At 53.6% G+C, this 23,256-nt stretch overlaps 10 protein-coding genes across 10 annotated transcripts; 5 read left to right on the forward strand and 5 right to left on the reverse strand.

The window, feature by feature from the left end:
- Window positions 1-188: 188 nt before the first annotated feature.
- Window positions 189-982, forward strand: LOC125318283 (scale keratin-like). The gene is made up of 2 exons (XM_048288880.1): window positions 189-298; window positions 408-982. Exon 2 carries the CDS (start codon window positions 432-434, stop codon window positions 795-797), a length of 366 nt encoding a protein of 121 aa, XP_048144837.1. The 5' UTR covers window positions 189-298; window positions 408-431; the 3' UTR covers window positions 798-982.
- A 1,085-nt stretch (window positions 983-2,067) lies between these two features.
- On the reverse strand, window positions 2,068-2,698 carry LOC125318301 (scale keratin-like). The gene is made up of 2 exons (XM_048288899.1): window positions 2,588-2,698; window positions 2,068-2,478 (listed from the first exon to the last, which is right to left on the reverse strand). Exon 2 carries the CDS (start codon window positions 2,452-2,454, stop codon window positions 2,089-2,091), a length of 366 nt encoding a protein of 121 aa, XP_048144856.1. The 5' UTR covers window positions 2,455-2,478; window positions 2,588-2,698; the 3' UTR covers window positions 2,068-2,088.
- A 649-nt stretch (window positions 2,699-3,347) lies between these two features.
- Window positions 3,348-4,143, forward strand: LOC125318284 (scale keratin-like). The gene is given in 3 exon segments (XM_048288881.1): window positions 3,348-3,458; window positions 3,568-3,711; window positions 3,713-4,143. Coding segments are annotated over 2 exon segments (366 nt in total). The 5' UTR covers window positions 3,348-3,458; window positions 3,568-3,591; the 3' UTR covers window positions 3,959-4,143.
- Window positions 4,144-5,065: 922 nt separating this feature from the next.
- LOC125318292 (scale keratin-like) lies at window positions 5,066-5,860 on the reverse strand. Its single transcript, XM_048288890.1, has 2 exons — window positions 5,750-5,860; window positions 5,066-5,640 (listed from the first exon to the last, which is right to left on the reverse strand). Exon 2 carries the CDS (start codon window positions 5,614-5,616, stop codon window positions 5,251-5,253), a length of 366 nt encoding a protein of 121 aa, XP_048144847.1. The 5' UTR covers window positions 5,617-5,640; window positions 5,750-5,860; the 3' UTR covers window positions 5,066-5,250.
- Window positions 5,861-6,506: 646 nt separating this feature from the next.
- Window positions 6,507-7,300, forward strand: LOC125318281 (scale keratin-like). Its single transcript, XM_048288879.1, has 2 exons — window positions 6,507-6,616; window positions 6,726-7,300. The coding sequence occupies exon 2, from the start codon at window positions 6,750-6,752 to the stop codon at window positions 7,113-7,115; it is 366 nt and encodes a 121-aa protein (XP_048144836.1). The 5' UTR covers window positions 6,507-6,616; window positions 6,726-6,749; the 3' UTR covers window positions 7,116-7,300.
- A 904-nt stretch (window positions 7,301-8,204) lies between these two features.
- On the reverse strand, window positions 8,205-8,997 carry LOC125318298 (scale keratin-like). The gene is made up of 2 exons (XM_048288896.1): window positions 8,889-8,997; window positions 8,205-8,779 (listed from the first exon to the last, which is right to left on the reverse strand). Exon 2 carries the CDS (start codon window positions 8,753-8,755, stop codon window positions 8,390-8,392), a length of 366 nt encoding a protein of 121 aa, XP_048144853.1. The 5' UTR covers window positions 8,756-8,779; window positions 8,889-8,997; the 3' UTR covers window positions 8,205-8,389.
- A 647-nt stretch (window positions 8,998-9,644) lies between these two features.
- On the forward strand, window positions 9,645-10,439 carry LOC125318286 (scale keratin-like). The gene is made up of 2 exons (XM_048288884.1): window positions 9,645-9,755; window positions 9,865-10,439. The coding sequence occupies exon 2, from the start codon at window positions 9,889-9,891 to the stop codon at window positions 10,252-10,254; it is 366 nt and encodes a 121-aa protein (XP_048144841.1). The 5' UTR covers window positions 9,645-9,755; window positions 9,865-9,888; the 3' UTR covers window positions 10,255-10,439.
- A 2,634-nt stretch (window positions 10,440-13,073) lies between these two features.
- On the reverse strand, window positions 13,074-15,154 carry LOC125318257 (scale keratin-like). Its single transcript, XM_048288849.1, has 2 exons — window positions 15,114-15,154; window positions 13,074-14,021 (listed from the first exon to the last, which is right to left on the reverse strand). The coding sequence occupies exon 2, from the start codon at window positions 13,997-13,999 to the stop codon at window positions 13,430-13,432; it is 570 nt and encodes a 189-aa protein (XP_048144806.1). The 5' UTR covers window positions 14,000-14,021; window positions 15,114-15,154; the 3' UTR covers window positions 13,074-13,429.
- A 2,184-nt stretch (window positions 15,155-17,338) lies between these two features.
- On the forward strand, window positions 17,339-18,968 carry LOC125318256 (scale keratin-like). Its single transcript, XM_048288847.1, has 2 exons — window positions 17,339-17,444; window positions 18,003-18,968. Exon 2 carries the CDS (start codon window positions 18,025-18,027, stop codon window positions 18,592-18,594), a length of 570 nt encoding a protein of 189 aa, XP_048144804.1. The 5' UTR covers window positions 17,339-17,444; window positions 18,003-18,024; the 3' UTR covers window positions 18,595-18,968.
- A 1,170-nt stretch (window positions 18,969-20,138) lies between these two features.
- LOC125318261 (scale keratin-like) lies at window positions 20,139-22,448 on the reverse strand. Its single transcript, XM_048288853.1, has 2 exons — window positions 22,425-22,448; window positions 20,139-21,011 (listed from the first exon to the last, which is right to left on the reverse strand). The coding sequence occupies exon 2, from the start codon at window positions 20,982-20,984 to the stop codon at window positions 20,496-20,498; it is 489 nt and encodes a 162-aa protein (XP_048144810.1). The 5' UTR covers window positions 20,985-21,011; window positions 22,425-22,448; the 3' UTR covers window positions 20,139-20,495.
- Window positions 22,449-23,256: the final 808 nt, after the last annotated feature.

A 23,256-nucleotide genomic window follows, 5' to 3' on the forward strand; every position in this document is an offset into this window, starting at 1 on the left:
CATTCCTGGGTGACAACCCGGCTATCGAATATATGACGTGGCAGGAAGGACAGGATGGCTTGGGCAGCGCGATGTGCTGGGGTGGCACCTGGGGGATGCTGACTCAGGGAGGGGCAGGGGCCGCACAGCCCTGCTGTCAGCAGCAGCAGCAGCAGCAGCAGCAGCAGCAGCAGGGAGTGTCCCCTGAGCAGATTGGCCCGGCTGGAGCTGAGCAATGCTGGGGCTGCTATAAAAGCCCTGCTGGGGCCAGACTCGGCCAAGCACTGCCCTGGCCACCTTCTCCTCCTCGGGGACAAGGGTAAGTGTGCGAGCGCTTCTGCTCGCAGTTCCCTGCTCCAGCCCCGGCCCCTCTGTGGCTCGGCCGCTGGCCTCTGCTGCTCTCCCACCATCGCTGGCCTCTCTTGCAGAGCACCCTCGCATCCCACGCCAAGATGTCCTGCTACGACCTGTGCCCACCCAAAACCAGCGTGGCTGTGCCCCAGCCCATCGCTGAGAGCTGCAACGAGCTGTGCGCCCGCCAGTGTCCCGACTCCTCAGCCTTCATCCAGCCGCCCCCCGTGGTGGTCACCTTCCCCGGCCCCATCCTCAGCTCCTTCCCGCAGCAAGCCGTGGTGGGCTCCTCCGGAGCACCGGCCTTTGGCGGCTCCCTGGGGCTGGGCGGCCTCTACGGCGCCGGCGCCACCCAGGCCTCGGGGGGCCTCTGCACCTTTGGCAGAGCCTACGCTGCTCCCGCCTGCAGCCCTTGCGTCCTGCCCCGCTACAGCAAGAAGCTCTGGGACACCTGCGGGCCCTGCTAGACCCACCACAGCCCCGCACCCCAAACACCCACGGCGGCCTCGGCCCAGCATGGAGAAGTTGAGCTCTGCACAAGCCGCCCTGGCCTCCTGCAGCCCCTGACACCCGGCCTGGCTGGGGCCTGCCCGCCGTCTCTCTCCCAGCCTCTCCTGCCCCTCTGTTCACAATAAAGTTTTCCTGCATCCAACTCCTGTCTCTTTGCCTTCTTTTCTCAATTTAGGAAGGCCCCAGGGCTGGGGGAGTTCTAAGAGTGGGAGGGGAAATGGTGTTGCTGGGATTGCCGGGGGAATCGGAAATGGAAGGGGACAGGGAAGGGGAAAGTGAAATAGAAGAGGGAAGTGGGCAGTGGGGGTTAAAGTGGAGAAGAAAATGAAATCAAAGAGGAAATGGGAGTGCAGGAAAGAGAATGATGCAAATGGGTTTGGTTAGGAGATGGAGAAAGATAAGAAGAAGAAGAGGACAAAGGATTGGGAGAAGAAGAGGAAGAAGAAGGAGTAGGAGAAGGAGAGGAGGAAACAGATGATGAGGAGTGAGGAGAAGGAGAAATATAAAGAAGACTAAGACAAATGGAAAGAGAAGGAATTGATGATAAGGAAATTTAATATACAGGGTATGGTGAGGGGGAAGTGTCCCTCTTATTCCAGTCCCAGGTCCTTTAGCAGAGCCACGGTGGCACAGAGGGGCTGGAGGCTGGGTTGGAGCCCTGGTCCTCTGCCCCTGAATGGCTGCCAGCTCTGGGCCCACTCCACTCTTTGACAGCACGGGTGCAGGTCTGCCAAAGCCTGTGGTCTCCTGGCCTACAAGTAGGGGATCTGTCTTTCTTCAGGAAGAGTCTTTGATGCTCCTTCTCCTTCTCCTTCTTCTCCTTCTCCTATCCTGACGCCTTCCCCCTGTTCTCTTTCGTACTCCTCCACTTCCCCTTTGATAACATTTTCTTCTCAGGTTTAACCTCCACTATACCCGTCCATTTTCTATTTTGCCTTCCACTCCCCCGTCTTTTTCATTCTACTGGACCATCCCAGGATCAGCATTTGCCCTCCCACTCATGGAACTCCCAGATGCCCAGGGTGCTCATGATTTCAGAAAAGGAGGCAAAAAGATACAGGAGTTGGATGCAGGAAATCTTTATTGTGAACAGAGGGGCAGGAGAAGCTGGGAGAGAGATGGCGGGCAGGCCCCAGCCAGGCCGGGTGTCAGGGGCTGCAGGAGGCCAGGGCGGCTTGTGCAGAGCTCAACTTCTCCATGCTGGGCCGAGGCCGCCGTGGGTGTTTGGGGTGCGGGGCTGTGGTGGGTCTAGCAGGGCCCGCAGGTGTCCCAGAGCTTCTTGCTGTAGCGGGGCAGGACGCAAGGGCTGCAGGCGGGAGCAGCGTAGGCTCTGCCAAAGGTGCAGAGGCCCCCCGAGGCCTGGGTGGCGCCGGCGCCGTAGAGGCCGCCCAGCCCCAGGGAGCCGCCAAAGGCCGGTGCTCCGGAGGAGCCCACCACGGCTTGCTGCGGGAAGGAGCTGAGGATGGGGCCGGGGAAGGTGACCACCACGGGGGGCGGCTGGATGAAGGCTGAGGAGTCGGGACACTGGCGGGTGCACAGCTCGTTGCAGCTCTCAGCGATGGGCTGGGGCACAGCCACGCTGGTTTTGGGTGGGCACAGGTCGTAGCAGGACATCTTGGCGTGGGATGCGAGGGTGCTCTGCAAGAGAGGCCAGCGATGGTGGGAGAGCAGCAGAGGCCAGCGGCCGAGCCACAGAGGGGCCGGGGCTGGAACAGGGATCCGCGAGCAGAAGCGCTTGCACACTTACCCTTGTCCCCGAGGAGGAGAAGGTGGCCAGGGCAGTGCTTGGCCGAGTCTGGCCCCAGCAGGGCTTTTATAGCAGCCCCAGCATTGCTCAGCTCCAGCCGGGCCAATCTGCTCAGGGGACACTCCCTGCTGCTGCTGCTGCTGCTGCTGCTGCTGCTGCTGACAGCAGGGCTGTGCGGCCCCTGCCCCTCCCTGAGTCAGCATCCCCCACGTGCCACCCCAGCACATCCCGCTGCCCAAGCCATCCTGTCCTTCCTGCCACGTCATATATTCGATAGCAGGGTTGTCACCTAGGAATGGGCTCCAGGAACAATGTTAATGGTCCAAAAGGGGTGGGGCAGGGCTGGAATCAGCCTGGGCCAGATGGACATCTCTGCTCCTTTCCCAATGTATCTCAGGCCTGGCACGAGCAGTCTTTGTGCCCAGCCTGGCAGAACTCCCTGGGCAGTGTCTAGAGGTAGATGCATTCTGGCTCCCCCATGCTGGCCAGTGATGCACAGATCTCCACAAAGTTCTTGGTCCTTCCACTCCTGACCCAGACCTCCCAAATACTTCCCGGTGTCCATGGAGTCTACTCAGGGTGACATCCCTGCTATTGAGTCCCTCACGTGGCAGGAAGGACAGGATGGCTTGGGCAGCGGGATGTGCTGGGGTGGCACGTGGGGGATGCTGACTCAGGGAGGGGCAGGGGCCGCACAGCCCTGCTGTCAGCAGCAGCAGCAGCAGCAGCAGCAGCAGCAGCAGCAGGGAGTGTCCCCTGAGCAGATTGGCCCGGCTGGAGCTGAGCAATGCTGGGGCTGCTATAAAAGCCCTGCTGGGGCCAGACTCGGCCAAGCACTGCCCTGGCCACCTTCTCCTCCTCGGGGACAAGGGTAAGTGTGCGAGCGCTTCTGCTCGCAGTTCCCTGCTCCAGCCCCGGCCCCTCTGTGGCTCGGCCGCTGGCCTCTGCTGCTCTCCCACCATCGCTGGCCTCTCTTGCAGAGCACCCTCGCATCCCACGCCAAGATGTCCTGCTACGACCTGTGCCCACCCAAAACCAGCGTGGCTGTGCCCCAGCCCATCGCTGAGAGCTGCAACGAGCTGTGCGCCCGCCAGTGTCCCGACTCCTCAGCCTTCATCCAGCCGCCCCCCCGTGGTGGTCACCTTCCCCGGCCCCATCCTCAGCTCCTTCCCGCAGCAAGCCGTGGTGGGCTCCTCCGGAGCACCGGCCTTTGGCGGCTCCCTGGGGCTGGGCGGCCTCTACGGCGCCGGCGCCACCCAGGCCTCGGGGGGCCTCTGCACCTTTGGCAGAGCCTACGCTGCTCCCGCCTGCAGCCCTTGCGTCCTGCCCAGCTACAGCAAGAAGCTCTGGGACACCTGCGGGCCCTGCTAGACCCACCACAGCCCCGCACCCCAAACACCCACGGCGGCCTCGGCCCAGCATGGAGAAGTTGAGCTCTGCACAAGCCGCCCTGGCCTCCTGCAGCCCCTGACACCCGGCCTGGCTGGGGCCTGCCCGCCGTCTCTCTCCCAGCTTCTCCTGCCCCTCTGTTCACAATAAAGATTTCCTGCATCCAACTCCTGTATCTTTTTGCCTCCTTTTCTGAAATCATGAGCACCCTGGGCATCTGGGAGTTCCATGAGTGGGAGGGCAAATGCTGATCCTGGGATGGTCCAGTAGAATGAAAAAGACGGGGGAGTGGAAGGCAAAATAGAAAATGGACGCGTATAGTGGAGGTTAAACCTGAGAAGAAAATGTTATCAAAGGGGAAGTGGAGGAGTACGAAAGAGAACAGGGGGAAGGCGTCAGGATAGGAGAAGGAGAAGAAGGAGAAGGAGAAGGAGCATCAAAGACTCTTCCTGAAGAAAGACAGATCCCCTACTTGTAGGCCAGGAGGCCACAGGCTTTGGCAGACCTGCACCCGTGCTGTCAAAGAGTGGAGTGGGCCCAGAGCTGGCAGCCATTCAGGGGCAGAGGACCAGGGCTCCAACCCAGCCTCCAGCCCCTCTGTGCCACCGTGGCTCTGCTAAAGGACCTGGGACTGGAATAAGAGGGACACTTCCCCCTCACCATACCCTGTATATTAAATTTCCTTATCATCAATTCCTTCTCTTTCCATTTGTCTTAGTCTTCTTTATATTTCTCCTTCTCCTCACTCCTCATCATCTGTTTCCTCCTCTCCTTCTCCTACTCCTTCTTCTTCCTCTTCTTCTCCCAATCCTTTGTCCTCTTCTTCTTCTTATCTTTCTCCATCTCCTAACCAAACCCATTTGCATCATTCTCTTTCCTGCACTCCCATTTCCTCTTTGATTTCATTTTCTTCTCCACTTTAACCCCCACTGTCCACTTCCCTCTTCTATTTCACTTTCCCCTTCCCTGTCCCCTTCCATTTCCGATTCCCCCTGGCAATCCCAGCAACACCATTTCCCCTCCCACTCTTAGAACTCCCCCAGCCCTGGGGCCTTCCTAAATTGAGAAAAGAAGGCAAAGAGACAGGAGTTGGATGCAGGAAAACTTTATTGTGAACAGAGGGGCAGGAGAGGCTGGGAGAGAGACGGCGGGCAGGCCCCAGCCAGGCCGGGTGTCAGGGGCTGCAGGAGGCCAGGGCGGCTTGTGCAGAGCTCAACTTCTCCATGCTGGGCCGAGGCCGCCGTGGGTGTTTGGGGTGCGGGGCTGTGGTGGGTCTAGCAGGGCCCGCAGGTGTCCCAGAGCTTCTTGCTGTAGCGGGGCAGGACGCAAGGGCTGCAGGCGGGAGCAGCGTAGGCTCTGCCAAAGGTGCAGAGGCCCCCCGAGGCCTGGGTGGCGCCGGCGCCGTAGAGGCCGCCCAGCCCCAGGGAGCCGCCAAAGGCCGGTGCTCCAGAAGAGCCCACCACGGCTTGCTGCGGGAAGGAGCTGAGGATGGGGCCGGGGAAGGTGACCACCACGGGGGGCGGCTGGATGAAGGCTGAGGAGTCGGGACACTGGCGGGCGCACAGCTCGTTGCAGCTCTCAGCGATGGGCTGGGGCACAGCCACGCTGGTTTTGGGTGGGCACAGGTCGTAGCAGGACATCTTGGCGTGGGATGCGAGGGTGCTCTGCAAGAGAGGCCAGCGATGGTGGGAGAGCAGCAGAGGCCAGCGGCCGAGCCACAGAGGGGCCGGGGCTGGAGCAGGGAGCTGCGAGCAGAAGCGCTCGCACACTTACCCTTGTCCCCGAGGAGGAGAAGGTGGCCAGGGCAGTGCTTGGCCGAGTCTGGCCCCAGCAGGGCTTTTATAGCAGCCCCAGCATTGCTCAGCTCCAGCCGGGCCAATCTGCTCAGGGGACACTCCCTGCTGCTGCTGCTGCTGCTGCTGCTGCTGCTGCTGACAGCAGGGCTGTGCGGCCCCTGCCCCTCCCGGAGTCAGCATCCCCCAGGTGCCACCCCAGCACATCCCGCTGCCCAAGCCATCCTGTCCTTCCTGCCACGTCATATATTCGATAGCAGGGATGTCACCCAGGAATGGGCTCCAGGAACAACGTTAATGTTCCAAAGGGGTGGGGCAGGGCTGGAATCAGCCTGGGCCAGATGGACATCTCTGCTCCTTTCCCAATGTATCTCAGGCCTGGCACGAGCAGTCTTTGTGCCCAGCCTGGCAGAACTCCCTGGGCAGTGTCTAGAGGTAGATGCATTCTGGCTCCCCCATGCTGGCCAGTGATGCACAGATCTCCACAAAGTGCTTTGTCCTTCCACTCCTGCCCCAGACCACCCAAACACTTCCAGGTGTCCATGGAGTCTACTCAGGGTGACATCCCTGCTATTGAGTCCCTCACGTGGCAGGAAGGACAGGATGGCTTGGGCAGCGGGATGCGCTGGGGTGGCACGTGGGGGATGCTGACTCAGGGAGGGGCAGGGGCCGCACAGCCCTGCTGTCAGCAGCAGCAGCAGCAGCAGCAGCAGCAGCAGCAGGGAGTGTCCCCTGAGCAGATTGGGCCGGCTGGAGCTGAGCAATGCTGGGGCTGCTATAAAAGCCCTGCTGGGGCCAGACTCGGCCAAGCACTGCCCTGGCCACCTTCTCCTCCTCGGGGACAAGGGTAAGTGTGCGAGCGCTTCTGCTCGCAGTTCCCTGCTCCAGCCCCGGCCCCTCTGTGGCTCGGCCGCTGGCCTCTGCTGCTCTCCCACCATCGCTGGCCTCTCTTGCAGAGCACCCTCGCATCCCACGCCAAGATGTCCTGCTACGACCTGTGCCCACCCAAAACCAGCGTGGCTGTGCCCCAGCCCATCGCTGAGAGCTGCAACGAGCTGTGCGCCCGCCAGTGTCCCGACTCCTCAGCCTTCATCCAGCCGCCCCCCGTGGTGGTCACCTTCCCCGGCCCCATCCTCAGCTCCTTCCCGCAGCAAGCCGTGGTGGGCTCCTCCGGAGCACCGGCCTTTGGCGGCTCCCTGGGGCTGGGCGGCCTCTACGGCGCCGGCGCCACCCAGGCCTCGGGGGGCCTCTGCACCTTTGGCAGAGCCTACGCTGCTCCCGCCTGCAGCCCTTGCGTCCTGCCCCGCTACAGCAAGAAGCTCTGGGACACCTGCGGGCCCTGCTAGACCCACCACAGCCCCGCACCCCAAACACCCACGGCGGCCTCGGCCCAGCATGGAGAAGTTGAGCTCTGCACAAGCCGCCCTGGCCTCCTGCAGCCCCTGACACCCGGCCTGGCTGAGGCCTGCCCGCCGTCTCTCTCCCAGCCTCTCCTGCCCCTCTGTTCACAATAAAGTTTTCCTGCATCCAACTCCTGTCTCTTTGCCTTCTTTTCTCAATTTAGGAAGGCCCCAGGGCTGGGGGAGTTCTAAGAGTGGGAGGGGAAATGGTGTTGCTGGGATTGCCAGGGGGAATCGGAAATGGAAGGGGACAGGGAAGGGGAAAGTGAAATAGAAGAGGGAAGTGGACAGTGGGGGTTAAAGTGGAGAAGAAAATGAAATCAAAGAGGAAATGGGAGTGCAGGAGAGAGAATGATGCAAATGGGTTTGGTTAGGAGATGGAGAAAGAGAAGAAGAACAGGACAAAGGATTGGGAGAAGAAGAGGAAGGAGAAGGAGAAGGAGAAGGAGAGGAGGAAACAGATGATGAGGAATAAGCAGTGGGAGCAATATAACGACGAAAGACTAAGACAAAGACAAATGGAAAGAGAAGGAGCTGCTGATAAGGAAATTTAATGTACAGGGCATGGTGAGGGGGAAGCGTCCCTCTTATTCCAGTCCCAGGTCCTTTAGCAGAGCCATGGGGGCACAGAGGGGCTGGGGGCTGGGTTGGAGCCCTGGTCCTTTGCTCCCAGCTCTGGGGCCCACTCATCTCTTTGACAGCACGGGTGCAGGTCTGCAAAAGCCTGTGGACTCCTGGCCTACAAGCAGGGGATCTGACTTTCTTCAGGAAAAGACCTTGGTGCTCCTTCTCTTTCTCCTACCCTGACCCCATCCCACTGCTCTCTTTCGTATTCTCCCACTTGCCCTTTGATAACATTTTCTTCTCAGGTTTAACCTCCACTATACCCGTCCATTTTCTATTTTACCTTCCACTCCCCCGTCTTTTTCATTCTCCCTGACCATCCCAGGATCAGCATTCGCCCTCCCACACGTGGAACTCCCCCATGCCCTGGGTGCTCATGATTTTGGAAAAGGAGGCAAAAAGATACAGGAGTTGGATGCAGGAAAACTTTATTGTGAACAGAGGGGCAGGAGAGGCTGGGAGAGGGACAGCGGGCAGGCCCCAGCCAGGCCGGGTGTCAGGGGCTGCAGGAGGCCAGGGCGGCTTGTGCAGAGCTCAACTTCTCCATGCTGGGCCGAGGCCGCCGTGGGTGTTTGGGGTGCGGGGCTGTGGTGGGTCTAGCAGGGCCCGCAGGTGTCCCAGAGCTTCTTGCTGTAGTGGGGCAGGACGCAAGGGCTGCAGGTGGGAGCAGCGTAGGCTCTGCCAAAGGTGCAGAGGCCCCCCGAGGCCTGGGTGGCGCCGGCGCCGTAGAGGCCGCCCAGCCCCAGGGAGCCGCCAAAGGCCGGTGCTCCGGAGGAGCCCACCACGGCTTGCTGCGGGAAGGAGCTGAGGATGGGGCCGGGGAAGGTGACCACCACGGGGGGCGGCTGGATGAAGGCTGAGGAGTCGGGACACTGGCGGGCGCACAGCTCGTTGCAGCTCTCAGCGATGGGCTGGGGCACAGCCACGCTGGTTTTGGGTGGGCACAGGTCGTAGCAGGACATCTTGGCGTGGGATGCGAGGGTGCTCTGCAAGAGAGGCCAGCGATGGTGGGAGAGCAGCAGAGGCCAGCGGCCGAGCCACAGAGGGGCCGGGGCTGGAGCAGGGAGCTGCGAGCAGAAGCGCTCGCACACTTACCCTTGTCCCCGAGGAGGAGAAGGTGGCCAGGGCAGTGCTTGGCCGAGTCTGGCCCCAGCAGGGCTTTTATAGCAGCCCCAGCACTGCTCAGCTCCAGCCGGGCCAATCTGCTCAGGGGACACTCCCTGCTGCTGCTGCTGCTGCTGCTGCTGCTGCTGCTGCTGCTGACAGCAGGGCTGTGCGGCCCCTGCCCCTCCCTGAGTCAGCATCCCCCACGTGCCACCCCAGCACATCCCGCTGCCCAAGCCACCCTCTCCTTCCTGCCACGTCATATATTCGATAGCAGGGATGTCACCCAGGAATGGGCTCCAGGAACAACGTTAATGTTCCAAAGGGGTGGAGCAGGGCTGGAATCAGCCTGGGCCAGATGGACATCTCTGCTCCTTTCCCAATGTATCTCAGGCCTGGCACGAGCAGTCTTTGTGCCCAGCCTGGCAGAACTCCCTGGGCAGTGTCTAGAGGTAGATGCATTCTGGCTCCCCCATGCTGGCCAGTGATGCACAGATCTCCACAAAGTGCTTTGTCCTTCCACTCCTGCCCCAGACCACCCAAACACTTCCAGGTGTCCATGGAGTCTACTCAGGGTGGCATCCCTGCTATTGAGTCCCTCACGTGGCAGGAAGGAGAGGTTGGCTTGGGCAGCGGGATGCGCTGGGGTGGCACGTGGGGGATGCTGACTCAGGGAGGGGCAGGGGCCGCACAGCCCTGCTGTCAGCAGCAGCAGCAGCAGCAGCAGCAGCAGGGAGTGTCCCCTGAGCAGATTGGCCCGGCTGGAGCTGAGCAATGCTGGGGCTGCTATAAAAGCCCTGCTGGGGCCAGACTCGGCCAAGCACTGCCCTGGCCACCTTCTCCTCCTCGGGGACAAGGGTAAGTGTGCGAGCGCTTCTGCTCGCAGCTCCCTGCTCCAGCCCCGGCCCCTCTGTGGCTCGGCCGCTGGCCTCTGCTGCTCTCCCACCATCGCTGGCCTCTCTTGCAGAGCACCCTCGCATCCCACGCCAAGATGTCCTGCTACGACCTGTGCCCACCCAAAACCAGCGTGGCTGTGCCCCAGCCCATCGCTGAGAGCTGCAACGAGCTGTGCGCCCGCCAGTGTCCCGACTCCTCAGCCTTGATCCAGCCGCCCCCCGTGGTGGTCACCTTCCCCGGCCCCATCCTCAGCTCCTTCCCGCAGCAAGCCGTGGTGGGCTCCTCCGGAGCACCGGCCTTTGGCGGCTCCCTGGGGCTGGGCGGCCTCTACGGCGCCGGCGCCACCCAGGCCTCGGGGGGCCTCTGCACCTTTGGCAGAGCCTACGCTGCTCCCGCCTGCAGCCCTTGCGTCCTGCCCCGCTACAGCAAGAAGCTCTGGGACACCTGCGGGCCCTGCTAGACCCACCACAGCCCCGCACCCCAAACACCCACGGCGGCCTCGGCCCAGCATGGAGAAGTTGAGCTCTGCACAAGCCGCCCTGGCCTCCTGCAGCCCCTGACACCCGGCCTGGCTGGGGCCTGCCCGCCGTCTCTCTCCCAGCTTCTCCTGCCCCTCTGTTCACAATAAAGTTTTCCTGCATCCAACTCCTGTCTCTCTGCATATTTTTCTGGAGTTCTGTTCCCACCACAGTGGGAGGGTAGATTCTGATTTCTGCGTATCTCACCATGCCATATCATCTTCTTTTTACTCCTTTGAGTGGTCAGGTAATTTCTGCTTTCATTGTATTCCTTCCTGTTCCGCATTTTGTCTTAATTAGGATAAATTCCATTCATTTTTCCTGAATTCACCATGTCTGTTTGACAAGTCAGGCCATGTTTTCAGTGATAGGGAAATTGGGTGTGCTCTTTCCCTTGGTTTTACAGGTTGTGCTTATATTACCATGACTCTGGTATTTTATATTTTCATTGTATTCACTCCAGAGGATGTAGAGGTCACAGGGGCCTCTGGCCCAGTCAGGTGACTGGGCGCTCCCAGTCACAGCAGAAGCTGATGTCCCCAGGCTTTGAGGTTGTAAAATCCCAACATGCCCTTTGTTTGTCCCTCCTCAGACGCATCATCCTGAGCCGTTATTCTGTTTTTGCACCATGATTAAATTATTTTAAGGATCCAGAGGTCTGACACTCTGCTTGGAAAATCTGGGATTGAGGCAGTGCGGAATCCTTTGGTAACTGTGAGTGTGAGGGATGTGAGGATTCAAGCAGAGGTCACTGGAACCAGTGGTCTTGGCTCAGATGATTCTACTGGACATGACCTTCAGTGCTCTGGTCTGGTTGACGAGGTGGGCATTGGTGCCAGGTTGGACTCGATGATCTTGGAGGTGTTTTCCTGGTTCCTGGGATTCTGAGGGTGGCTCCTGGGAGGTGGCACAGGAGAGTTTCCTTGCCATTGCACCACCTCCTTTCCCCATATTCAGCAGGTCCCCAACTCTGCCCCGTCCCGTGACGATCACCGCATTACTGCTGCTCCCAGCAGTTCAACCACCTCGTTTTTCCAGTCTGAAACTCTGATTCCCTCCTGTTCCGTGCCACTCAGCTTTCTTTCTGTTATCAGGGCTCCCAAAAGATGTGCCAATGCCAGGAACGCAAATGAATAATTAGAGGTTTTTTGGGATGGATCCTTGAGTAATGAATGGAGTAAACTCCCTCCACCCCATAACTCCCGTGTAGACACTGAGAGAAAGGTCAGCTCTGTGTAGGATTTTGCAATCAGACATGAGCTCACTCTGAGCAGGCATCGAGCCCAAATTAAAGCTGTGTAATCGTTGTTCCCTGGGTGTTAATGGCTCTCTCCAGGGGTGTTATCTTGGGCTGAGCACTTGTCTGACACAACACCTAATTAGGCTGGTACCTGCCTGGCACAGCCTCGCTGAGAGGATCAGGTGAAATTTGGCAGTCGCAGCTCAGGTGTTCGGCTGGGCTCATGATTGACACCCAAGCACCTCTTGGAGGCTGCGTGTGGAAGCAAAGAACAGAAGAGAAACAGAGAGAAAAGCATCCGCGTTTTGTAAAATTGTCCCAGGAACTGCCCTGGATGAGAGGAAGGAGGGGACAGGGAGGATGAAGCAGGGACAGAGAGGAGAACCCATCAGGGAAGAGCTTTTTGAGCTGCACCAGAGGAGCGTCAGGTTGGACATAGGAATTTCCTCCTGGAAAGGGTGGTCAGGCCTTGGAAGGGGCTCAGGGAGGTTTGGAGTTCCCATCCCTGGAGATGTCCAAGGAATTCCTGGATGTTGGGCTGGGTGACTAGGTGGGGATCAGGCACAGCTTGAATATCTCAAAGGTTTTTTCCAACCTAAATAATTCTGTGATTTTTGGACAAAATATTCTCAATAAGTGTTTGTTTACCCATAAAAACAAAACCTTTTTTTCTTAAAATAAAAGCAGCATTCATGGGTACCATGGACTAATTTCCACTTCAATTTATTACTTACAGCCCTCTGACAGATCCAGTCCCATATGAGGAAGAATATTGAAATTACCTGTGAAAAATAAGATTTGCTGTTCTTTGACACTCAAGATATTTTCTTTGAAAGAGTCCCAGTGAAGGAAGAGGTAAATCCTCTCTAATGCATCAGTTCATGTTCTTTTTACCTCACCTGCTGACAGGTTCAAGCAAACCTTCCCTGAGGCAACTTTATCATGGCAATGATTAACGAAAAAAGAGAAGGTAATGCCTCATCTTTGCTCATCAGATACCTATCTCAAAAATTGTTTCCCTTTGTTCACCTTCCTCCTATCATTCCTTTTCAGAAGACGCTTTGGCAGAACTTCAGGCAGTATTTTTTAGCTTTGTCTTTGAAGGCAGTTGGGTGATTTCTAAGACATCTCCTGGAAGACGTAAAATTAAAAGGAATTCCAGCACTGAATTAACCACTTAAAGGTAGAATCATGGAATATCCTAAGTTGGAAGGGCCCCACAGGGATTGAGTCCAACTCCTGGCCCTGCACAGGCACCCCAAAAAACCCACCCTGTGCCTGAGAGCGTTGTCCTTGAGATCTGGCAACCTTGGGGCTGTGACTATTCCCTATTCCAGTTCCAAACTGGATGGAAATAATTGGAATAACTACTGGAAGTCTGACAACTGGAATAAATAGTCTAAGGCAGAGAGGATTCTCAGGTGCAGGTCTGACCAAAGGCCTCTCAGCCTGGTTCTGATGGGGATGAGAGGGAGCCCTGAACCCCGCTCTGGGGCTTAACAGGAAAAACAAAGGCAGGTGTTGGATGCTGGATTTTTTTATTGCAAAGGCAGGGAAGGCTCCGCTGGACAAGAACATGTGAGGCAAAGACAGGCAGGTTGTCCCTCCCTGCATCACGAGAGCTGCTCCCTCAGCCTTGTCTCAGGAGGCAGCAGTTCAAGGGAGAAGCCAGTGGATGGTGGAGCCCCACATTTGGCCACTGGCAGGAGTGGGGAAGAGGAGATCAAGCAAAGGAAGGAGGAAGGGAGAAGAGGGATTTCTGGAGGGGTTCTGACTCCACAGTGTGAAGTGAAGTCTGACGCTGTGCCCCTTCCTCAGGAGCTCAGGTGAGGATCCAGTTGTGTCGTTTACTGAGTTGAGGAATTTTTCCATCAGGTTTAGCAGGAGCCGCAGCTGCCGCGGCCGTAGCGGCCATAGCGGGAGGACCAAGGGCTCCAGGAGCCAAAGGATCCAAAGGACCTCCCAGAGCCATACAGGCCCCGGTAACCCCCACAGGACCCCAGACCCCCATAGCCCAGGGAGGAGCCCCCATAGCCCCACAGACCCCCATAGCCCTGGGATCCATAACCCCCGTATCCACAGAGACCACCATAACCCCCAGAGCCATAGCCCCCATAGCCCAGGGATCCATAGCCCCCATAGCCCAGGGATCCATAGCCCCCATAGCCCAGGGATCCATAACCCCCATAGCCCAGGGATCCATAACCCCCATAGCCCAGGGAGCCCCCAGAGGCTCCGAGGACGGGCGCTCCAGCAGATCCCACCACGGAATCCTGCGGGAAGGAGCTGAGGATGGGGCCGGGGAAGGTGACCACCACGGCGGGAGGCTGGATGACGGTGGTGGAGTCGGGGCACTGGCGCACACACGGCTCATTCCCACTGTCGGCGATGGGCTGGGGCCGGATGAGGCCGGAGCCAGAGGTGGAGCACAGGTCGTAGCAGGACATTTTGCAGGGATTGGAGGTTGATCTACAAGAGTTGGTTTGAGCAAGTACAAGATGTTATTTACCGACAGAAATGGGCTCTGGTGTTGGCTGCCTTTCCCCACTCAGGAGCGCTTTGAAGCACCGGAATTTCCCCACGTCTATTAAAGATGAAAATTGAATAAGAACAGCCAAATGATTTGTTCGGGTACTTTGGTGAGTCAGCAGATCAACAAGGAGCGAGACTCTGCTCCGAAAGTTGAGTGTGTTGTTATTTCGGATTTCATGAGTCTGGCTCTTCATTCCCACTGATCTCCTTTATGCTGATCCTTGTCAAAAGAGGGATTATAACTCATTGTCTTTTCAGATTCACTCTGTAGCTTGTTGGATGAGACCATTACAAGGGAATTACAAAGATGATTGTCTCAAATCTCCAAACATTGAATCAGGGCTTTGAGACAATGAGCTTAACACCCAGCATTTTGATTTTGAGCTCTGAACTCTGAAAAATTCTCACACCAAACCTCTTGCCCTCATTAACTCAGAAGAACCCAGAGCTTCACATTTCAGCTCCCTAAATTCTGTCCAGGATCCCTTTTAATCTTAAATAAATGTCTTACAGGGTGTTTTAAACAGTTCTCAGTTCTTCTCTGTGCCCTACTCCAAGACAGTGCCTGATCTCTGGGGGTGTTCATGACCATTTATCTTGAACTAAAAGCATTTTGGGTGATTTGTAATAGAATAAACTGGATCTAATGGCAGGTTTGCCTCTAGGCTCAACATCCCCTGTTCCCAGGATTTAAACTTTCCAAATAATTTCCAGTCACCCATTTAACCAAACAGAAAATAGGAATAAACGCTGAACCAGTCACATCATGGATAGAACTGGTGAACGCAACCCAACATCCAACCGAATTTTCTGACAAGAAACTTTCAGTTTGATTTGGAATCAAACACCAACCTCGAAAGCAAAGAGCAGCTGTCCCTAAGGTTTTTGTAAGGTTTATCTCTTCACCTAAAATTTTGCCTACGAGTTCCCAATGGAAGAGACCACCCCAGAGTAATTGTATACCAAAGAAAGATTCCAAAAGCAGCAAAGAGCAGTTCCAGAAGTAGCGAAGAACAGCTCCGGACTTACCAAGCCGTTGAGAAGAATGAGTGAAGGGAAGATGTTGGGAGAACCCCAAGTGGAGACACCTTTTATACAGTTCAGACTTGCCTGAGGGCTCAGAGGAGCTCATTAGTTGACACAGAACATTTTTTGTATTGATTGCACCTCAAAGTGATGAAATTATTGCTCTTTCTGTGTTTATTCTTGATTTCAATTATCGCGTTACGTCACACGAGGTCCTTTCATCTAAAAGGTTGATGGGTGAAATTAGTGCATCTCTCATCCTAAAACATGATTCACGAATTAGTATTGGTTTTCTGGAGTGGCACCACATACTGAGCTGTTTATACATCAATATTCTTGTCCTGTCTTATAAGAAAATTATGCTCAGACATTTACAGAAATTACAAAATCATGGAATGGTTTGGGGACACAAATATCCAGAAAAGCCTTAGGTTTTATCTGACCCTCAAACCACAGCTCAAACCTGAGTTTAGTTCTGAATGGGGAGAGATTTGTGATTTTAAGGATTAGAATGGAAAGTTCAAAATAATCAGAGTGTACATTGAATTAATAATTGAATTTATGTTTTATTGAGATGGCTCCATCTGTGGAAGTGTTCAAGGCCAGTTTGGATCAACCTGGGATAGTGGAAGGTGTCCCTGCCCATGGCAGGAGTTGGAACAAGATGGTCTTTGAGGTCCCTCTGAACTTTAAACCATTCCATGATTCTGTATAGGAGAAATCCCAAATTTAGCTGTAGAGGAAATAAAAATTCTTTGTTTTTAGAGAGGATCTTGCAGCTAATCCCATCCTTGATGGCGTCTTTCAGCACAGAGCAATTACAAGGTGAGAATCTGCTGGGAAAAGCAAATGTTGGATTTGCTGAGGTTTCTTTCTCTGTTTACACCATGATTGTCCTACTCTATCATTATCATCGTTATCATAATCACCCATGTGGTTATCTTCACACCATGAATTATTTATAAATTATGAGCTTTTCAAATCTGGAGATACATATGAGGATTTCCTGAGCCATTATCCTGGAAAAAAAAAGCCATGTCGAAGTTTTACAAGAACATTCCGAGGGATTTTCAAATACCTCCTGAACATCCATTACTGACTTGTTCCTACTGTGTCAGAGTTATATAAAACCTGTGCCTGGGTGTAAACAACTCACAATTATAAGAGATTATCACATTACAAGATCTAAATTGAGGCCACTTGAGTTTTTCCCATAATCAGCTCATGGTCTATAACACTAACCTTTCTGTCTTTGACCTTAAGAATAAAATCTATTTTTCTTTTTTATTTAAAACACAGAATGTTGTGTCTCTAACACGTAAAAATAGGAAGGAAAACATGAGAAAGGAAAGCAAAGCTCGATGAAACAACTCAAAATCTCAATTTCCATGGAATTGTGGCTGCCAGGTGAAATATTTCTCTGTTTCCAGGGACTGAAAGAGAAGAGAAATGAGTTTAACAAGGAACATGGGGAGAGACTTTTTCCAAGGGCTGAAGTGGCAGGAAAAGAGGGAATGGATTAAAACTGTCAGAGAAGGGGTTTAGATGGGATATTGGGAAGGAATTGTTCCCTCTGAGGGTGGTGAGGCCCTGGCACAGGTTATTCCCTGAATTCCCAGTCCATGGAAGTGTCCAAGGCCAGGATGGATGAGGCTTGGAGCAACCTGGGATATAGAAGGTGTCCCTGCTCATGGCAGGGGATGTCACTGGATGATCCTTAAGGGCCTTTTCAACCCAAACCATTCCAAGATAGGATTTTATGACATAAAATCCATTCAAAGATGCTCCTGATGATTGTGTTTGCCTTGCCTTGTGTAGGTGGAGGGAGAAATGCTGAGCCTGCAGAACCAATGTTTTTCCCTTTGTTATTTTTCCCCAGTCCTCATTCAAGTTCCTAAAAGAAATTCCATTGGCTTCAGGTCTCCTGTTGATCACACTCAAGGACCTGTACCCGGACAAAAAATGAGTGTCCTTCAATCATCCTAATTAAGAAGGACTCATAAATAAATCAAGTCAGCTTTATTTCCTCCCCTAACGCTAAGGAGAGCACTGGGATCATAAAAAATAATTCCCCACATAAGCCCAGAGACAATAGAGGTCTGGGGTGGAATGTGCAACTCACGCTATGTGTGGGTTTGAAGTGCACCAGCAATAAGCAAAGACAATTTCAGCACTTTGAGGAATTATGTGTCCTGCAATTTGGGGGTGGGACCTAATTACGAACTCATGCATCAGGTGCCTGGTGCCCTCTGGGCAAGCAGGGAGCTCTATAAAAGGTGTCTACATCAGGTCCTTCCATCCACTTCTCTCACCTGTTCTGCCTTCGTGAACCAGGTAAGTCGCTTTTCTCTCAAACTTCTCTAAATTGAACTTCCTGTCAAGAAATCCGGATTTTAACCGAGTGCCCTCCAGTTGCAGTCAGGCTGCCACTGCTCTGTAGGATATTTGGTGTTTAATTTCTCATTCATGCCAAGGTCTTGTAGGAGAGGGGTTCCTCAAGTGGTTTTGAACGCCAAACTTGTATTATTTTAGCACTCCAAAGGATTCCTTGGCTATGTTTTAGGACATAAAGAATAACCTGTATGTGTGGCTGTATTTGGTAGGGCTTTGCTGAGTTTGTAACAGGAAAGATCAAATCCAAGTAGAGATCATCAACTAAGAGTAATGTAATACTGAAGAAATTATCTGATCTGGAAATTCAAAGATGCAACTGAAGTGTACAGAGTGTGTTGGACTGAAGTCAGGAGTAACCTGGAGATCACAGTCATGGGAAAAATAGGAATAGGAAATGTATTTACTTCCCAGATTTACTACTGACACCCTTGCACTGCTTCAGCACAGCCTAAAGTTTGCTATTCCTTTAAAGTTAACATAAATTAACATCTTTTACAGATTAACCTCCAATCCCTGCAAAATGTCCTGCTATGACCTGTGCTCCACCTCTGGCTCCGGCCTCATCCGGCCCCAGCCCATCGCCGACAGTGGGAATGAGCCATGTGTGCGCCAGTGCCCCGACTCCACCACCGTCATCCAGCCTCCCGCCGTGGTGGTCACCTTCCCCGGCCCCATCCTCAGCTCCTTCCCGCAGGATTCCGTGGTGGGATCTGCTGGAGCGCCCGTCCTTGGAGCCTCTGGGGGCTCCCTGGGCTATGGGGGTTATGGATCCCTGGGTTACGGGGGCTATGGATCCCTGGGCTACGGGGGCTATGGATCCCTGGGCTATGGGGGCTATGGATCCTTGGGCTATGGGGGCTATGGCTCTGGGGGTTATGGTGGTCTCTGTGGATACGGGGGTTATGGATCCCAGGGCTATGGGGGTCTGTGGGGCTATGGGGGCTCCTCCCTGGGCTATGGGGGTCTGGGGTCCTGTGGGGGTTACCGGGGCCTGTATGGCTCTGGGAGGTCCTTTGGATCCTTTGGCTCCTGGAGCCCTTGGTCCTCCCGCTATGGCCGCTACGGCCGCGGCAGCTGCGGCTCCTGCTAAACCTGACAGAAAAATCCCAAGTGAGGTCTCACCAACAGATGAAATGTGATGGTTTCACAGCCAACGAGCTCGGAACCACTGCTGCTCTATCCCAAGACCACGGATTTGTAGCTGTTCAGCCCCTTTTGAATTTCTCCTCTTTCAGCTTCTGCCGTAAAGCTTCTCCTGCCCCATTTCCGTGTTGCCTGGGGGAAATATGGAACAAAAGGGCTCAAAATGGGTCCTGCTTGTTCCCATCAACAGCTGGGATTTGGAAGAGAACCCAAATCAAACACATGTGAATGTGCCTCTGGCTGGAGAAGAGTTTTGTACTTCTTGGAGACTCTGAAAATGCATTGCTTTGCTTGCTATCATTAAAAGTTTGTTGCATCAAAGTTGATATGTTCTGGTGTTCTTTTCTCCTGTTTTCACCATTATTTGCCTTTGGAGAAGCTTCACCTGTGCAGGTGTCAGTAACAGCCTAAAATATCCTGGAATCACGGAATGGTGTGGGTTGGGAGGGACTTTTAAGCTCATCTCCTTCCACCCCCTGCTATGGGCGGGGACACCTCCCACTGGCCCAGGTTGCCCAGAGCTTCATCCAACCTGTCCCTAAACTATGGAGATGAATGTCCTGCCCAAAAAATCAGGGAAGATTAGACTTCAGTATGAATTTCTTCCAGGTAAAACTTTTATCTCTCTGAGTTTCAGGTTCTCACTCAAATATTTTCTCACCCAAATATTTAAGCTCTGTCCTCAGGAATAACCTTGGCAGGAAGTTAAATCAATTTCCTGTCAAAATTTTAAGTAAAGTTTTCTGGGCCACAGAGTGGAACTTTGAAATCTGAAATCTTTCAGTGTAATCATGAAATGTAAAGTGTTGGATGGTTTTTGACAGAAAAACAGCTCCTTCAAGGGTTCATCCACACCAGCAAGAAAAGCTGGAATAGACAGAACCTGGAAAAATTAAAAAGTAGAAAATGTCTTAACCTGTGAGCAAATCTCCCCCTTCTACTCTGCTATGGTGAGATTCCACCTTCCAGGATCTACAGGGAAGCTGGAGAGGGACTTTTCCTCAAGAACTGGAGTGACAGGACAAGGGGGAATGGATTCAAACTGACAGAGGGCAAATTTAGGTTGGATACTGGGAAGAAGTCTTTCCCTGTGAGGGTGGTGAGGTCCTAGCTCAGATTTTCCAGGGAATTTCTGGATGCCCCATCCCTGGAGGTGTCCAAGGGTAGGTTGGAGCAACCTGGTCTAGTGGGAGGTGTTCCTGCCCATGGTGAGGGGTGGAATGAGAAGATCTTTAGGGTCCTTTCAACCCAACCCATTCTGTGAGTCCATGGCTCTGTAATGGTTTTATTGTAGTGCAGGAAAGGTAGGGAGGGAGGATCCCTGCTCCAAAATACTGGATCAAGGAACAGTGACTGACTTCACTCCCAGCTGGGCCATCCCTGGGGATTTCGAAGTCTGAACCTCATCCTGTTGTAAGGATATGAATTTTCCCCCTGTGCAGAGAGAAGTGTTGCAAACCCACAGCCAGAGAAATTAAAACTAAAACTTCATTTGTTTTTTGCAGAACAGAATCACTTTAATGAGAAAAAAGCGTTCACAGAAAAGCATTTCAGAATATGAAGAATATCAGATCACAGGCAACTCCTTCCATGGTTGTTCTTCTCCAGTTGGACAGTGAAGTTGCATTTTAGGAGAATATAAATTGTTGTTTTATCCCACACATTACACACACACAGAGATGGAAAAAAAAGCCCAGAAGATGGCAAGTAGAGGTGAATGAATCAAGGAAGAGTTGTGTCCTTCCAGCTCCACCAGAGTGGGGTGGCCGTGGTCACAACATCTCCTTTGGGGCCAGGACTGTATCTCTCAGTTGTCGGTTTCCTTACTCTGGGATATTTCTGCAGGGTTTAGCAGGACCCCCAGTAGCCGCGGCCGTAGCGGCCGTACCAGGAGGAGTAGGGGCTGCAATAGCCAGAGCCAAAGGCTCTGCCAGAGCCGTACAGGCCCCGGTAACCCCCACAGCCCCACAGACCCCCATAGCCCAGGGAGGAACCCCCATAGCCCCACAGACCCCCATAGCCCAGGGATCCATAGCCCCCATATCCATAGAGACCACCATAACCCCCAGAGCCATAGCCCCCATAGCCCCACAGGCCCCCGTAGCCCAGGGAGGACCCTGAGGCTCCAAGGACGGGCGCTCCAGCAGATCCCACCACGGAATCCTGCGGGAAGGAGCTGAGGATGGGGCCGGGGAAGGTGACCACCACGGCGGGAGGCTGGATGACGGTGGTGGAGTCGGGGCACTGGCGCACGCACGGCTCGTTCCCGCTGTCAGCCAGGGGCTGGGGCCGAAGGACGCCGCAGGCAGAGGAGGGGTACAGGTCGTAGCAGGACATTTTGCAGGGATTGGAGGTCAATACAGGCTAAAAAAGAAGATAAGGACTTTAAAATTCAGCAATTTACATTAAAATAACAAGTAGAGTATTCCGAGTATTCCTCACTTTGCTATCTCAGTGCTCTCCTTTTCCAAAAAGTGTCTTTTCCAAAATTCTCTAAAAGGTGTTCACACACGAGAGCAAGTGGGAAATGTTCTGAAAATCTTGTCCCTCATAACACCCTGAAAAGAACTACAACTTATTTCTCCACATTAAATTGAAAACTGGGAAGCAAAAGCAGCAAGACCAAAGTGACTTTGTCCAAGGTCATTGGATGAGTCATTAGGAAAACACAGATTTGGGTTTAGCTGGTTTACGTGAGATGGAGCTTATATAGAACTTAATTACAGTAGCTTGATCTTCCCACTCATCCCAATTTTGCTGAGAGTCAAGGGAACAACAGATTATAGGATTGTGAGAGCCTGGGTTTCCCAGAAAGGCATTTGACAAAACAATAAAGAACAAATCTCTAACCATGTTTGATAAATCCTTAACAGAGTTTTGAGGAGGAACTTGAAAGCAAGAAGGTGAAGGAGAGCCTGAAGATTTGAGGTAGCAGGACACAAGTGACTTTATCACGTGTGAACGGCTGCAGGGGTGACAACCTCATCAAACCTTGAACCTTTTATGCAAATGTTGGGATGGGTTAAATGTATCAAAAATGAGGATCAGAGAATCATAGACTTCCTCAAGTTGGAAGTGACTCATAAGAATCAAGTCCAACTCCCTGCTTTTTTGCAGGATTACTTAGAACTAAACCAGAGAACCTTGGAATTACCCGGGGTTGGAAGAGATCCTAAAGATCATCCAGTCCCACCCCCTGCCATGGGTGGGGACACCTTCCACTACCCCAGATTGCTCCAAGCCCTGTCCAACCTGGACACTTCCAGGGATGTGGAATCCATGGAGTGACCTGTGCCAAGGCCTGTCCAGCCTCACAGAGAACAATTCCTTCCCAATATCCAACCGAAATTTCCCCTCTGTCACTCTGACCCCATTCCCTGTGTCCCGTCCCTGCAGTTCCTGAGGAAAAGTCCCTCTCCAGCTTCCCTGGAACCCCTGCAGATCCTGGAAGGTGCTGTGAGGTCTCCACACAACCTTCTCTCCTCCAGGCTGAACATTCCCAGCTCTCCCAGCCTGTCTCCAGAGGGGAGGTGCTTCAGTCACCTCAGTTGTCTCAGAGCATTGTCCAGTTGCTCCAAGGTCTGGTGTTCCTGACACCAAGAACTCCACAGGGTCCCACACACCAAAAAGTTGTATCGCCACCCCAGAGACAGAAAGATCCTTGATCTTTCACAAGTCCATGCAGACACAGCCAACAGAAAGGATGGTGAACATCAACTCAAGTTGAAACCAACAATGAAAAATACACAGAGAGCAACCGAGAAGATTCAGACTTACCCAAGTCTCCAAGAAGTCAAGGGAAGTGTTTGGAGGAGAGAGGAGACAGAGGACCTTTTATATCAGCTGGAGGTACCAGATCAGCATCTCTTGCCCGCCCCAATTTCAAATTCATGCAACCATCAGGATGATGAAATTGTTGGGTTTATTATTGGGGTTTACGAGGCCTTTCAAATTTGTTTGTAATAATGATCTAAACATCACTTGAGATCATAGAGAATTCTTTCATCTTGTGACGACTTGGGAGGAAATTAACACCCAGCATTATTCCTGTCACTTCCTTGGAATCACATCAGGAATTGCCAAGCCAGCTCCTCTCGGTATTAACTGAACACCTGGAGGGGGCTCATGGGTTTATTGGAATTACAAAGTGCAACGTCATGAGTGGGATATTTGTCTAAGTGCCTGTACAGGATGGAAGTTAAAGACTGCCAGTGGCATACACAGGAAGTCTGGGGGAGGTTTCTTCTTGTTTGGCTTCCTCACCTGCAGCTGGAAGTCACAGCACCCTTGGGAAGGGGTGATGTTTCCAGTGGGATTTGACAAGGGCTGTAATGGGGACAATTCCATTCAGAATCAGAGAATCATGGAATGTCCTCAGTTTAAAGGGATCCACAAGAATCATCAAAGTCCGACTCCTGGCCGGGCATGGGAAAGCTCCAGGAATCCCACCATGGGCCTGGGAGCATTGTCCAAACTCTTCTTGACCTCTGGCAGGCCCAGAAGAGCAGTAGCAACTCAAGGGACCTCCAACATGCGCTTCAATGTCTTATGTGGGCGCTGGAATTTTGTCTTGAGCAGGAAGAACAGTGAAATCCTTAATTTTGTCCAA

This window comes from Corvus hawaiiensis, chromosome 29 (assembly GCF_020740725.1).
Source record: "Corvus hawaiiensis isolate bCorHaw1 chromosome 29, bCorHaw1.pri.cur, whole genome shotgun sequence".
Classification (NCBI taxonomy): domain Eukaryota; kingdom Metazoa; phylum Chordata; class Aves; order Passeriformes; family Corvidae; genus Corvus; species Corvus hawaiiensis.